The sequence below is a fragment of the Choristoneura fumiferana genome, chromosome 29 (assembly GCF_025370935.1).
Source record: "Choristoneura fumiferana chromosome 29, NRCan_CFum_1, whole genome shotgun sequence".
Taxonomy (NCBI): domain Eukaryota; kingdom Metazoa; phylum Arthropoda; class Insecta; order Lepidoptera; family Tortricidae; genus Choristoneura; species Choristoneura fumiferana.
The window spans coordinates 11,252,629-11,267,715 of NC_133500.1; the positions used below are offsets into that span (position 1 = coordinate 11,252,629).

General features: G+C 38.9%; 2 protein-coding genes across 2 annotated transcripts in view; one reads left to right on the top strand and one right to left on the bottom strand.

Moving 5' to 3' along the window:
- Positions 1–1,480: 1,480 nt before the first annotated feature.
- Positions 1,481–11,525, bottom strand: LOC141444146 (uncharacterized). Its single transcript, XM_074109588.1, has 3 exons — positions 10,994–11,525; positions 9,309–10,070; positions 1,481–4,875 (listed from the first exon to the last, which is right to left on the bottom strand). Exons 1-3 carry the CDS (start codon positions 11,297–11,299, stop codon positions 3,454–3,456), a joined length of 2,490 nt encoding a protein of 829 aa, XP_073965689.1. The 5' UTR covers positions 11,300–11,525; the 3' UTR covers positions 1,481–3,453.
- Positions 11,526–11,667: 142 nt separating this feature from the next.
- Positions 11,668–15,087, top strand: part of LOC141444314 (uncharacterized) — a 107,123-nt gene continuing 103,703 nt past the window's right edge. The window contains 1 exon segment of the mRNA XM_074109839.1: positions 11,668–11,972. Within this exon segment, the coding sequence (XP_073965940.1) occupies positions 11,802–11,972 (171 nt within the window). The 5' untranslated portion in view covers positions 11,668–11,801.

Consider the following 15,087-nt stretch of genomic DNA (forward strand, 5'->3'; position numbering starts at 1 on the left):
GCTGGGCTACTCCGAAACTCAAAACTCGAAGTTCGTGTCGTGCGGTCCCTCTGACACTTACACTGTTTGATACGAGAGCGAGGGGAACCGCACGACACGAACTTCGAGTTTCGAGTTTCGGAGTAGCCCTGCTGATTAGCACGTCGTACATTTACAGCGCGCGCAATATTTTGTACGCCCTGATAATGCGCGATCATGATAATGTACGGCATGATAATGAGGGCTATCGCGTATGAATTCGCCACTAGAGGCGCTAGTGTAGCATGAGGTCTCCGAAATGTCAAATCTCATAGTTTTTGGGTGAGCTACGCGGGTTTATTTATAATAAGAATAATTTTCTGAATATTTTGCAATATCTGAAATTAATTATGGCAAATAATGTGTTCCGGGGCAATGAATGTCTGTGTTTTGAGACAGTTTTGTGTTTCGGAAACCTTTGTCCTCCCTTTTTTCCGAACAAAACGGGGACTATGCAACACTGTGGCATGCTCGATATTTTTATGGTTCGTACGGTACGGTTTTAAGGTGTATTAAATATGATTTTAATCTAAACTTTGTTTTCACGCCCGTAATAACAGACTTTGAAAGCCATACTAAAAACCTCACGCAACAGTGCGCCATCTAGTGAGACAAAAAATTATAGCCGTCATGGAAGTATTTGGAAGCAATAATGATTCGGATTATCACGTCGTACATTATTGCGCGTACATTCCGAGTTGTACATTATTGTTTCCCATCACAGTTTCATGTGTCCGAATTGAGCTTTGTAATTGTCAAATTAGTTCCAATTGTGTCTAATTATTATTGGATGGACAGCCCTTATTTTTTCTATTCTGCGGGACAGCCATAGCTGTGGCCATAGTATGACGAACTGGAGAACTGCTCTAAAATAAAACTCACTACCCTATGTGTACACCTCTTTTTAATGCAATTTTTTGGCTAACGGCATTTTCATCCTCAAAGTTTTCATCTAATCTCTTTGACATAATTTCGACCTATTTATGTCCCACTTCAAGGAGACAGGTCTCCAATAAGAATGAGAGGGCCTGAGCTGTAGTTTCCACGCGAGTCCAGCGTACGGATTGGGAATTTCACACAGGTCCATCCATACTAACAGGGCAAGTTAAATTAACGCTTGTAAAAATAAGTGCAGTTCAATTTTAATTATACTGCGTGTTTCACAACACTTAAAACTACTAAGCCACGCGACTGCAACAGGCGTTAGTGCAACCAGGTCTTCGGCGGGTCCAGGGTAGGAGTGTAAGGGGCAGCGCATGATGATGTGTTCCATTGTCTGTTCCACTTCCCCGCAAACAAATAAAGGGTCTGACAGGGATAGATACCACTGAGGATGGTCTCTCACTGTTATTGTAGCCATAATTTGCGCAGGTTTGGCGAAATCTGTAGACAAGTATACTGACATATTTTTGTCGTACAATAAATTCCGTTTAATAAGAAAACAAGGAAAAAATAAAATAAACACCTTAACCAACGTATTTATTTCTAAATACAAATATACTCGTATCTCAACTTAGCTTAATAAATAAATCTATTGAAATTAACTTACAATTAAATATAAACTATATTTCTTTGACATCTTATTATTATTATTATTATTTGTTTGACGGACAACTATGAAATGTCAAGGCATTTTATTTATTGCTCATGCCTCATGCATAATAAAAAAAAAACTGGAATTCATAGTGTTAAAATAAACCCAGAATAATTCAGTACATGGTTGGTTTACCGGAACCGGAAGTTTTTCAGGATTTATTCATTGAAGGCATCAAATAATTTCCGAAAATGGTTAGTGATTGTTAGAGTTACAGGGTCAAAAGTGTAAGAACTATTTTGAATTTACAATGACTAATTCGCGCTACGTCCGATACGCAACGCCGGCCCCGCAGGGCTACTACGAAACTCGAAGTTCGTATCGTACCGTCCCTCTCGCTCTCGTATTAAACAATACATAATAATATAAGCGTCAGCGGGACGGTACGATACGAACTTCGATTTTCTGTCTCCGCGACTATTTTGTCTCTCACATCAAGTCTATGGGTAGTCGCGTCGCTACGTGTGCGCACTTCCATACTAACCCATAGACTTGATGCGAGACAAAATAGTCGCAGAGACAAAAGTTGCTCGTGCGCGCATACCCTTAGGCGCTAGTAGGCGAGTGCCATTTTCCAGTTGCCAGTGCAAAATAAATTGTGATGGCGCGTTTTGAGAGGATAAGTGAAAATATGGTTCGGAGTAGTCGTAAAACTGGATTGTCAGATGTCACGAATCTTTTAATTTGCATCAGATCTTAAACAATACGTTTGGAAAATGAAACTACTGCGATTAGTTTCTTGGTAAGTAAGGCAATAAATATTTTGCGCAAACGGTACTACAGCCTATTGTAGTCTACGGTGCCAGAAATCGGATCTAGTGAACCTACCATACAAATAGTTCTATGACTACTCCGAACCGTATTTTCACGGATTTAGATCGGACGTAGTGCAAAATCAGTCTTACATTCACACTTGCTCAATCATCTGTTGAAATATTCCGGATTCAGTAACACTTTGAACAGACCAGTCACTGAACGCACGCTTAATATTATCCCGTACAGCTTATATCACTGTAGAAAAAAAAGAGGAAAGCCCATCGAAGAAGCACGCTGGTCATAAAACGTCAATTTCATTGTAAAGTTGAATTTCATAATCTCGCCCGCTCTTTCTCTCTTTCCCTGTTCTAGCTGTCTTAAATTTCGAAAAATGCTACCGGTTTAGAAGTTATTACTATTTCAAATAAAAGCTACAAACAGTAGTTGCTAAGATTTCAAAGTGTGCATTGTGCATGAATGTGCATATGAGTATTTCCGACGATACTGAAGAATGCGATTTGAAACCAGCAGTGGCGTAGCTAGGTAACCTAGGGCCCTGGGGCAAATAAAAAAATGGGGCCCACTGCTATCAAAACTGGTAAGGTTTTTTTGAAGTAAAATCATTATATATACAAATACTTTAAAAATGCTAAGCAACTTTATCATCAGCTATAAAGCAGAATTTCGAGGGCCCCCTGAGCTTGAGGGCCCCGGGGCACTGCCCCGCCTAGCCCCTTGGTAGCTACGCCACTGGAAACCAGTGGTTTCCGTACAAACCAGAGGCCGTTTCGCCTAACGTTTCTGACGCTCGCGATAGCAATCAAATGGCAGTTTTTGTATGCGAAATCTGTCATTTGATTGCGAGTGTAGCGTCGGAAAAGTTAGGCAATACGGCATCTGAGGTCTTATTGTCTAACACTTGGATTGGGATCACAATAATTTTCGCCACTCATTCTTGACATACGGTATAAGACAAAGGTAATCGCAAACGTCAGTGCCTTACACAATACGGCCTCAGAATGTATGAAGTTTCCTCTTCTTTATTCCTATTCTGTGGCTTACATTAACCTTAAAATAAATGAATGCTATAACAACGCATTGTGATTATGTACCATAATGACATGAGTTTTCAAATCGTTCTTACACGAAAACACGCATTTACACAGCTTGCAGTACAAAGTACCTCCATGATAATTCTTCATGTGTCTTTTAGCTTTTGACTCCGAATAAAATGCTTTGCCACACAACGGGCAACGATGCGGAGTCTCCCCTGTATGCTTCCTAAGATGAATGACCATACTTTTCCGCGTGCTAAATTTCTTTTTACACAACTCGCAACTCTCTTTCGTTTTCATATCGTGTATTTTCTTATGCTTGCTCAAATTGTGTTCTGTGTAGAATTGTCTTTCACACATGTCACAGGAATAAGGTTTTATCTGCAAATGCACTTTGTTCACGTGAATAGACAGTTTGTTGTCATTTGTGTAATCTTTTTCGCAGAAACTGCAGATTTGGTTACTGTGTTTGGTTCGGTTCATTTTGACTGCGTGCCTTTGTAGATGGCTGTCGAAATGTTTTTGTGTGACAAATATTTTATCGCAGAGTTGACACTGTATATTTACGTGCGACTTCTCATGTGATTTCACTTTTTCTTCACTGTCAAAACTCCGACCGCACACCTTACAAGCAAAGTAGAGAACCTTATCCAATATGTGAACCATTCTGATGTGTTCATAGAGGAAGAATTTCGATTTAAATACTGCACTGCACATTTTACAATCAACTTTTCTGTTTAAATGTTTTAGAATGTGCCTCTGTAAGTGGAAATCAGTGACAAAAGCTTTGTTGCACAGAGGACATCGGTACTTGTATTTATAGTATTGTTTCGTAGGTTTCTTTTTCTTTTTGAACGTCAAAAATTCGCTGACGTCATCTAGTGAATTGTAGCCTTCGTTATCTGAGGGACATTTGACTTGATACCCATTCACTAATCGCCTATTAGAGTAAGTTTTAGTCACTAATTTAGCCGGATTATCTATTTCAGAAAAGTACTCTCTTTTTGCACTAAACTCGTCAAATATGTCGATGTCATCACTATTCTGCACGAAGCTTTTGCTATCAATTTCTTCTTTGAGGAATGTGTTGATATAATTTTTTATTTCTGGTTCTGAGTTAGTATCTTCCTCTTCACTATCAGGTTTTCTGAATTCATCTTCTAGCACATCAATTTTCAGTTTGGTCTCGTCAACATCATCTTCGTCTAATAAAAGATTCTCATCAAAGTAATTCTCTTCTTTTATTGGCAAAATAGATTCTTTTGCTATTTCAATAAATATGTTACCTTCTGGTTCGTCTATTTTATTAAGGCTGTCTAGCATAGAGGTAATGCAGATGTTCAGTCTATCCCTTGTATAGATCGAATGATTTATAAACACGTACGCTGTTATAGCATTGTTAAGGCACTTTTCGCATATTTTTGTCCCAATGTAACTGTGTGGGGAGTTCATCTGCAACAAAAAAAAAGAAAGGTTAAAATTTTAATGGAAATCACGGAACTGTGTAAGTTTAAAGATAAGGCAGCGAGCAAATAGTGTGTTCTCTGTTCATTGCTCGGCCGAGACACTCGCCGCACAGTGGTTACCTGGCAGCAAGCAATGAACAGTGAAAACGCTCATCGCACCGTTGCCCTAAGTAACATCAGATAAGGTCAAGAGTTCAAGACGCAAGAGGCAGATTTGACTGTAGAAATATTCGAATATACAACTGAAGAATGACTAATCAAAAGCTGCTACCACGTGATAGTGTAGGATACGAAATTGATAGTGAATTTGTTTGAAGCGTTATTTTCAGTACGAGAATAATGAAGAATCCAGGCGCGGTCGCAGACTGAAATTTTGGAGGGGGTCACTAATACATCGCGCGACTATTATTGGGGGCGAGGGGGGGTCATGTCCCCTGTGACCCCCCTCTTCGGACCGCGCCTGGAAGAATCAAAATGATGTTGGAGGTTCAAATCTTGAATATGATGGCAATGGAGTTGTTAGAAACCAAACATTAAGAGTGTGATGAAAAAGATATACCTACCTGTTCGATATCCCAATGCGAGTGCTAAATAAATTTGAAAATATATTTTGAGACAACAATAAAGAAATGACCCTAATTAATGGTATTAATTACATAATTATCTTAGTAAGCAAAATACTAATTTCAAAGTTTTAATTATAGACGTAGTATGGCGGAGTAATAATAGACATTTCAAAGATAAGTTAATAGTGTAATTAATCAGAAGCCCATGTGAAAGACATTAAAACTGTTATTTAAAGTGATAACCAGCAAGAGAGACCTTCTTCTCCGTCAAATTATATTAGTAGTAAGCAAGTTGGGTGCTAAATATTACTTATGTAGTTTTTACGTGCCTAAAACTAAAAAAGTTTAGAGCCAATTTACATGACAAACAAAATTTTGCTACCTTAGTAATTTCAAAGATAAACATCATAGATATAAATAAAGGTGCGCTACTGTCTTAGAAAATAGAAGAATTTCACAATCGGAAATACATCATAACCATGTCCATGATGTCCATATCCTCAATAAGCAGACTGAAGTGAAGGGTTCTTTCCTTAAGTTTTTTGTTTTGATTTTGAAGTACGCGAAGGTTATTTATCGGCTTCTGGTGTAATCTGTGCTCCACAGGTTACCTACTTTATTAGACCCAAAATCTACCGTTGACACTAGATTCTTCAATTACACATACAATGAAAATTAAATTTTGTGTTTATTTCTTTACTTTGCATAATTTTATTATTTATCATAACATTTCTACTCAAAGGTTGACTGGTAGAGATCCCTTAAAGGGATAAGTCCCCCTTTGTACAATTATCTCAAAGTTTGTCAATTCTGTTTTGTTTCTTTTCTTTTGTACAATAAAGCTTTTAAATATATACATACATTTCTGTTTTGCCAAAATCAACTGGACTTATAGCCGTAATCACAAGGCAGATTGAAATTAAAAAAATACTGTCTAATATTTTTCAATAATCAAATCAGTTACTTCAAATTTTCAGATAATGAGGCAAATAATTATTATATATTATTCTAGACAAAACTATAACTAGGTTATTATTTATGATAAGCCATTTTTCTGATAGGTTTTGCAATCCTTCTATTACTTTTTCTTTCTGGAACCCCTGCTCCAAGATTAAATTGTAACAAAGAGTTTACAACTACGTTATTTGGAACAACATTCAATGAATATAGATTTGGGGCAACATGTATATTTTCCCTGTCGTCTGCATCTGCTACATCCATTTTTTCCACAGTTCTTGTGGTATTTTCCGTAAAAACTGCATTCTCAGGTTCATTAATGATGTTTAAATTATAGGATTCGTTTTTAGTTTCCAAACTTTCTTCTGTGTGTTGCAAGTTAGTTTCACTCTCAACATCCATTTCTTCACATGGAGCAACTACTTTATATTGATCAGCATCATTATCAGGTATTAAATTAAAAGGATTCTTGAAATTCCAATTAACTGTGACAGTTTCATTTTGATCACACTTATTAGACCCACAACATATGCATATTTGTCTGCCCACCACATTAGTAATCAGACATATGTCACAATCCCACTTCATCAATTTAGTATTTGTTTCAAAATTCTTCAATTTTCTTTTTCTTAGGGCTTCTGTATTAGGATCAACTGGTTCTTTAGCATTATAGCTTTGTTTATCAACATATTCAGATCTTGTAGAGTTGGTAACAGTTTTATCTTCGACGATTCTTTTGCAATAATCACATTTAGCACAACTTTTGAATAACCAACAATATTTACAATCATCTTTGGCAATGTTTCGACTTATTCTTGAATTATGTTCTTCCTGCTTTTGATTTTCAGTATAAGCGATTTCATTGGTGTCTGTGACCACAAGTTTATTGATGCAAGTATTACAAGTTGGTTTATTAAATATCCAACAAGTTTTACATATTTCTATATTTTTTACCATTTTTTTTCCTTCATTTTCAGTTTGTTTAGAATTAAAATTTTCTATTTCATTTTCTAGTATGGAGTAAACAGTGTCATTGTGTTTGTTATCTTTGTCATCTACACTTTGTACTTTTGTAATAAATAGATCAGTATCATTCTCTTTTTCATTGATATCTTGTCTAGTATTAATAGCGCAGGTATTAGGTGAAACATTAGCATTAACATTTTGTGCCTTTTCAGATTCCTCATTCATGTCTTTCTTCTCTTTTGAGTCAAGTCCATTCAATTCATCATCTTTATATTCAACAGATGCCAAAACTGGTATGATTTCTTTAGCTTCTAGTTCTTTATAGAAACTTGCATCAGAAAAAAAGAACAAATACATCTCATCAACATCAATTTTATCATTTGAAATTATTAGCGGATTTGAAATGATGATTTGATTCACATTTACTTCGATTTTCTTCTCTATTGAATGATTTAATTTTTTTAACACTTTGTCTTGAGTCAATTTAGCAAATTTCATTATTTTTGCATGATGAGCAACATGCAGTTCCTGATACTTGTATGATTTATGCTAGAAAATAAAGACAGTTGAAGTTTCCTGGGATATTATGAGGCACAGGACATTTATTATACAGATAATGATAGTGCAAAACTTAGAAGAATGTTCTGGTTAAAGGTGGTTTTAATTACTATAGCACAGGGTTTCGCAAAGTGGGGTACGCGAACCCCTAGGGGTTCGCCATTCGACGGCAGGGGGTTCGCGACAAGATTTACGCAATGGTGGCGTAATGACTGGCAGTCACTGGCGGCACACATGGTGGCGCGCGCGCGACTGATTTCATCGTTCAACAGTCAATTTTATTGTTTTCTTTGGGAGGTTAGAGGAGGGGGGGGGATTTAATTAGTTAAGGGGTTCGCTGTCACCTGGAAACTTTAACAGGGGTACGTGGAGCCGAAAGTTTGAGAAACCCTGCTATAGCATTTTCAATACGCCCAACAAAGCAATGACATTCCAGTTATATGGTAAATTTTATTAGAACATGTTAGTTAGCGTAATTTGGTGTGGGAGGCCAAAACCCACTTTGGGTCACTACGGCTTGATAGTAAGTAAGTATGTTAGTTCAGTGATATGAGAATATGCAAGTTATTTTAGAATTTCATCAAAACTACAAATGAAACTCAACAAATGTACTGTTGAACAAACTGGTTCAGGTACCAGGGTGCAGCCTTTTAATAATCAATCTCATTTCACTATGATTTCCCTGGCAAAAGTATGGGATGAAAAAAGGTTCTTATTTTTAAGATTTTGAATTTAAATGGTAAAAAATAAAGTGGTAGGTAAGTATCTTTAATTTTCATGATCAAGTGTCTTATCTCAGTTTTCAGAAAGAAAAAATATTGCAAATAAATACATTCGAGGCAATTCCATTGGAGCCTGACTGAACTGAACTTAGACCAAATGCGGAGGCGGTTGTAAATTTATATTTGAATAAAGAGGATGGGGTGGTTACGAGGTATCACCAGAGGGTACTGCGTAATGTTTCTGACACTCGCGATCACAATGAAACGAGTTATTGGCATACAAAAACTGTCATCTGATTGTGATTGCGAGTGTCAGAAACATTAGAAAATACGGCCTTTGGTCAATATTTCCCTAGAATAAAATTTCAATTTAGAAAATGCATTAAAAAAAAAAAGAATAATAAAATAAAAAAAAAAACAAAATCAATTGTGCTGTGAAAGGTGATTTTTAGGGGCATGTCACCTGTGACTGCCATTGTCAAGTCCTCTTAAAGTAAGAGGCCAGTCTGTAGCAGTAGTATGTATGTAAATAAGAGATGAGTGTATTCTACATCAAATATTTAAGAGATCTTATTGGCTGTAAATTGCTAACAATATCAAAATACTGTCTTCGTAATTAAAAAAAAGTATAAATACTGTGTTATACTTACATCAGGCAGCGTAGATCCCAAAATACTGTACAAAGTCTTATCACCAGTGGCTCCAGGATATCCACCATGCAGACGGACCATTTTATCCAAATCCACCAATTTCGGATCCTTGTCCAAGCAAATGGTACAAAGTTTATCCATATCTTTTTCAACTAAATGCTCTAGAACCATCTGAAATTTATGCTTTTCCATATGCTGCAAATGAGTGCTGTAATCGTGACTTGTTAAATCACAAATTTTACATTCAAACTTGTCATCATCACGGGATTGTATCGGTAGCATATCTGGCTTCATGTGAGTTTGTTTTAAATGCCTTTTGAGGTGCATACGCTTCACAAAAGACTTGCCACACAAACGGCAATTGAACCACATGCTACTTGGATGACTTTTTTCGTGCAGCATTAAATCTTCGATTTTCGTAAACAACTGCCAGCATTTCGGGCACTCTAAATCAGACATGGCTGGTTCCTTGCTTAAAGACACAGACTTTGTATTGACAATATTTATCATTGGCTCAGCGTAATCTATGACTCTTTTGTGTTCTGCGTAAATGGTGTTGTAGTTTGGGTTTCTTTTCTGTCTGCCCCGTTTTTTAGGGCGTTCCAAGGGGTCCAGCTTGTCTAGTTTATCATACATGTCATCGAAGCAGTTTCTGAGAGCCCGTTCAGACCGTTCACACTGTTGAGTGAAGAGGTAAGCGCTTATGGTGCGGTTCAGACACTTGTTGCATATTTTGTTCGGGAAATTTGGATCTGACTCTACCTGGAATTGAGAATATTAGATATAGAATAGAATAGAATTATGTTTATTCAGCCAACACATCATGACAAAAAAAGGCATATTAATTTAAATTTCAAGAATATCATCATCCCAGCCTATATACGTCCCACTGCTGGGCACAGGCCTCCTCTCAGAACAAGAGGGCTTGGGCCATAGTTCCCACGCGGGCCCAGTGCGGATTGGGAACTTCACACGCACCATTGAATTGCTTCGCAGGTTTGTGCAGGTTTCCTCACGATGTTTTCCTTCACCGCAAAGCTCGTGGTAAATTTCAAATGTAATTCCGCACATGAATTTCGAAAAACTCAGAGGTGCGAGCCGGGGTTCGAACCCACGACCCTCTGTTTGAGAGGCGATAGGTCAAACCACTAGGCCACCACGGCTTTTCAAGAATATAATAATAATAATAATAGAAAAATAGAAGTAGTACATTATTTCCTACACCTTTCCAACTAAATTGGTTTGAATATATCTAGTTGTGACTTATGGTTGTTGTCATGAATGATACAATTCTCCACTATTGGCATATGGCGTAAGATTTTCAGTGGGTCAGATTTCTCAGTGGTGCAGCTGGTAGGATAATAAAACAGGAGGTGCAGGTTTAAATTCTATCCAGCGTACTGTTTTTTTTCGTTTTTAAAGTCTTCACAACTGCGTCTATGAAGTAAGCTACCAGCAGTCATAATAGACATTCTTAGTGGTCAGGTGTTAGTAAAGGCGACAATCGTGTAGTAAAGCTTGACTTTAGAGATGCTAAATATTTGCTGTAAACTGTGCATGATTAGCAGGATTAAGAATGAGCCAAACAAAAGACGTATCTACATATTTGACTAGTTACCACGTCAGTACTTACGTTAAAATGTTTCAGCATCTCATTAATTAAGTAGGTCACATATAACACTAACCTTAAAAGGGTAAAAACTTGCTACCATATCCCGTATAGTAACTTTGTGTAGCGCTCCTGTGCCAGCTACTTGCAGTATTTGATCCAACTCCGATAAGGAGGAGACGATATTTAAGCAATATCGGCATACTTTAGTCTTGAGAGTCCCTGCGATTAGCAGTTCCACAGCTCTTTTCGTGGTCAATTCCTCTTTATATCCGGGCCACATTACATCACTTTCACTCCTGGAGACTAGCACTGGACTTGAAAATATGCTATGCGCACCTAAATCAGCGTTTAGCTGCTCAGAAGTCTCCTCGAAATCCATTTCAATGTAGGTTAGGTTACGAATATTGAACGTCACAACTCACAAGCTATACTGCACAAGGAAAATACGTGTGCGAACATTTATAAAAAATAACGCTTAATTAGTTGATTACATTTCATTAATTACGTTTTCGCAATACGAAAATAAAGGGCTTGCTGATAATAAATAAGTAAGATAATAACTCCAAGGGTTTTTTCTGTCAAGCTAAGAAAATGGCGGCAGCTGCAAAGCGCCGGTGCGTCGTTGGCTCATGTCAGGTCAGAGCTGTTCGAGATACAAAGAAAACCGTTGATATTTCGCCTGTTACGTCATGCTGACATCATGCGTGCAAGTTTGTGCTGCAATACGAAACGTCAAATTGTGACTTGTTTTGCCAACTAGACATAGTCTTGTCACTATTGCAAAATAATGCGATTTTCTTCTTGTTTACAAGGATTATCCATCCACAATTGCACTTAAAATCCTTCTGAGTGATATGTGACGTTGATAAGTGAAATTAAAAATGTCGTGGCTAAACATAAATCAAAGTTTGAACAGTTTGAAAGGACAGATTACTAACTTTGCATCTGAGGTGTTATCTGAAGTGCCTGGGCCCGAATCTGCTGATAATGCCGCAGGGGGTGAGTCCTCTGTAAAGGAACTTGAAGAGAAATGCCACAACCAGGAGCTGGAGGTAAGTTTTAGCTGTATAATTATACATAATATAGTAGGAACTTGACAGATGTTTTGCAGGTTATGTTTTCTGTTTGTCAGAGTATTTCAGGAAATAATTCTTGATTGGTTTGAAGGTCGCTCTCTGAATGTGGTTTTATGTTTATTCTTGCAATTTTGCTAAACGTTTATACAGAGATAATGCTCATAAAGTGTTTGATTGATATATAAATGGCAAGTCCATATATGTATTTTTGTAAACGTAAACAGTGATATTTGTTGTAAAATGGAAGAAGGTATTATTACTCGATAGTTTAGTTCTTTTACAGTTTTACAGTTTTTTTATTGTTTTCATTGTTACATGTTCAATTTTTCAAAGCATAAATCGCGTGTTGAACTTGATTTTCAAAATCAGATCAAGAGTAATGCTTCATTAACGTCATAGCTCATTAGAGCCACCCGGCACCCAAGCCGCACCACCTCGTTGTTCGGCGTCCACTTGTTGTTGACAGTTTGTTCCACGGATGGACACCGACAAGTGGTCTTCGTGTGGTACAAGAATTTTCGAGTACAGTACTATGAAGGGTGCGCGGAGAGCGCCGTTTCGCAAGCGTGCGGGCAGCGAGTTGTCGCCAAGGGTTAGTTCCACTAAATGTCTGCAAAAAGTTTCAAAATGTTTCTTAATCCTACAAGGAACCCGTATAGTTTAGTCCAGTGGTTCTGAACCCAGGGGTAATTACCCCCGCAAGGGTATATCAGCTATTTTCTAGGGGGTATTAAAGAACCTAATAATTATGACCTAATCTAATTAATTACTACCTAGCTAAATAGTAAAAAATAATGTGGCCAGCATAAAATGAACAGTGCTGCTCTATGATTTTGGTTTAGCACAGGTAAAAATACAGAGTTCATCACGGTGAGCAAGGAAATTCTTTTAGTTCGTTTTTTTTCATGACCCAATAAACATCTTAGCTGTTTCCGCTAGTTATGGACCGCTGGCGTATTCCGCGACACGCGATCCGACACGATTCCAGCCGTTCAGTGGAAACTAGTCTTTAGGCCTAGGCGGCACTACGGCTAAACCGCCGCGGTTTTTAATCGCGTGACTTTGTCAATCAAGTAAACTATTGCAAGCGGCCGCACAGGCGGTTTTAGGCAGTTGTCTCACCGCCGGCGAGGAAACTATTGGCTATCGACTATTTTCTCGCTCAAGAAACGAACAAAAGATATAAGATCCTGTGTGAGTAAAAGAGCCACATATATTAATAGTTGATCGCTGGCGGTTCACACTGCCGGCGAGAACTCGCTCTTACATCATTTGTCGCAGCGACAAGAGCTATAAGACTCGCTGAGCTATAAAACTAGCTCAGCAATACTCGCTCAGCGCTGTTAGCTTGGCGGCCGCCCGGCTCGAGCGAGTGGAGCGAGTAATCGCCCGTCGTGCTCGAACACTCGCTTTTCACTGCTCGCCCACTCGTTTCTAGTTACTCGATCTGCTCGCTTCTCGCTCATCGTCGGCGGTGGGACAAGTGCCTGAATTTTACTTGATTCACAAGTCACGCGGTTAAAAACCGCGGCGGTTTAGCCGTAGTGCGGCCTGGGGCCTGAGGCTAGCTGGCGTGGGTGCACTGCGTGGGCGCACGCCTGCGGCGCGGGTGCAGGTACAATCTTATGCACGTGACGTGTAGTTGGCGCTGCTCATACTATTGTTCAACAGGCGGCCAGGCGGCCATCCTCCCCGTGCAAACCGCGGCAGCTAGCGTAGGCTAGTAGTCTACGTCTTCGCTTACCATCAGTGCCCTTAGTGCAAGTTTTCGGTTACAAAATACGTCTCGATCGCGTTCACGTTAAAATCTCAATTTGTATGCAAAGACGAACAGCGCCTCTAGCGGAACGTTTGCGATGTTTGTGTTTCCATACGAATTGAGATTTTAACGTGAACGCGATCGAGACGTATTTTGTAACGAAAACTTACACTAAGGGCACTGGGCCCTGTTTCTCAAAGCTAATATTATGAGTGTTTTGTCTCATAGATTGTATTGTATGAAAAAGTGAGACTAAACACTAATATTATTAGACTAATATGCTCCGAGAAACGGGCCCCAGGCGTGATTATAGTCAAACGCAAACCTATTTCTACACGTTCGGCCGCAGTGACACAACGTCTGTGACTTTTTACTTCTTACTCCTATGCCAGTGACACGCATGTCGTGTCAAAATAATTCGTACCTCCTGAAGTCTAGCATAGCGTAAGGGCTTAGCGGAACGTTGCCGGGGCTGAATGTGATCCACTTAGCTCTTACGCTAGGCAAAGCGCATATCCCACAGCAGTCACAAATACGTGTCACTGGCATAGGAGTAAGAAGTAAAAAGTCACAGACGTTGTGTCACTGGCACCGGAATGTATTATGACTGTGACACGTATACGTGTCACTTGGCAATACTTGGCATAGAAGTGACTGCTGTGGGATATGCGTAGGCATCATTGGCATCTATGTACTAGACTGCATGTATCTTACATCAAAACGGCGCACAAAAACTCACAGCGCGGTTTTGTGAACAGTTCACTATAGTCTGTTGACGTCCGTGACAGGGGTTGTGTCAAAGTAATATTGATGATTGATGCGCCGCGGATTTGGTTCCAAACAGCCAGTCTAGTGCCGTAAGGTGCATAGATGTTGATGGTAGGCATAGCGTAAGAGCTTAGTGAATCGTTGCCGGGGCTAGTTTGTAGTTGTTCCTTTTCACCGTCGATTACTGTTCTGTTCCACAACGGACGCCACACGGCTAGGGTAGATATGTTATCGATGTTTGCCAACACTATCTGATAACGGGCAGCTTTCCGTTCGTGACTCGAAGCTTTACGGGTCATTTGGAGCCATGCGGGTTCCGCTACGCACACTGCGTATACACTAGTCGAAGTAGTACACTGTCGAAGAAACTGAATCACGTCACGTACCAGGGCCTACTACGAAGTGCAAAATTCTAACTTTGTATCTTGCCGTCCCGCTGACGCTAATATTATTTAATACGAGAGTGAGAGGGACGGTATGATACGAACTTGATTTTCGAATTTCGTAGTAGTTAGATACTAAGAATTTTCGAACTGGTCAGGTTATTGGGTATTTTTCTTTTTT

Excerpts from the sequence above, each read along its gene's own strand:
- LOC141444146 (XM_074109588.1), bottom strand. The coding sequence starts at position 11,299 with ATGGATTTCGAGGAGACTTCTGAGCAGCTAAACGCTGATTTAGGTGCG. Across the intron at positions 10,071-10,993 it reads CAAGTTTTTACCCTTTTAAG|GTAGAGTCAGATCCAAATTT; the intron begins GTTAGTGTTATA and ends TCTCAATTCCAG. Across the intron at positions 4,876-9,308 it reads TGGGATCTACGCTGCCTGAT|ATGAACTCCCCACACAGTTA; the intron begins GTAAGTATAACA and ends TTTTTGTTGCAG.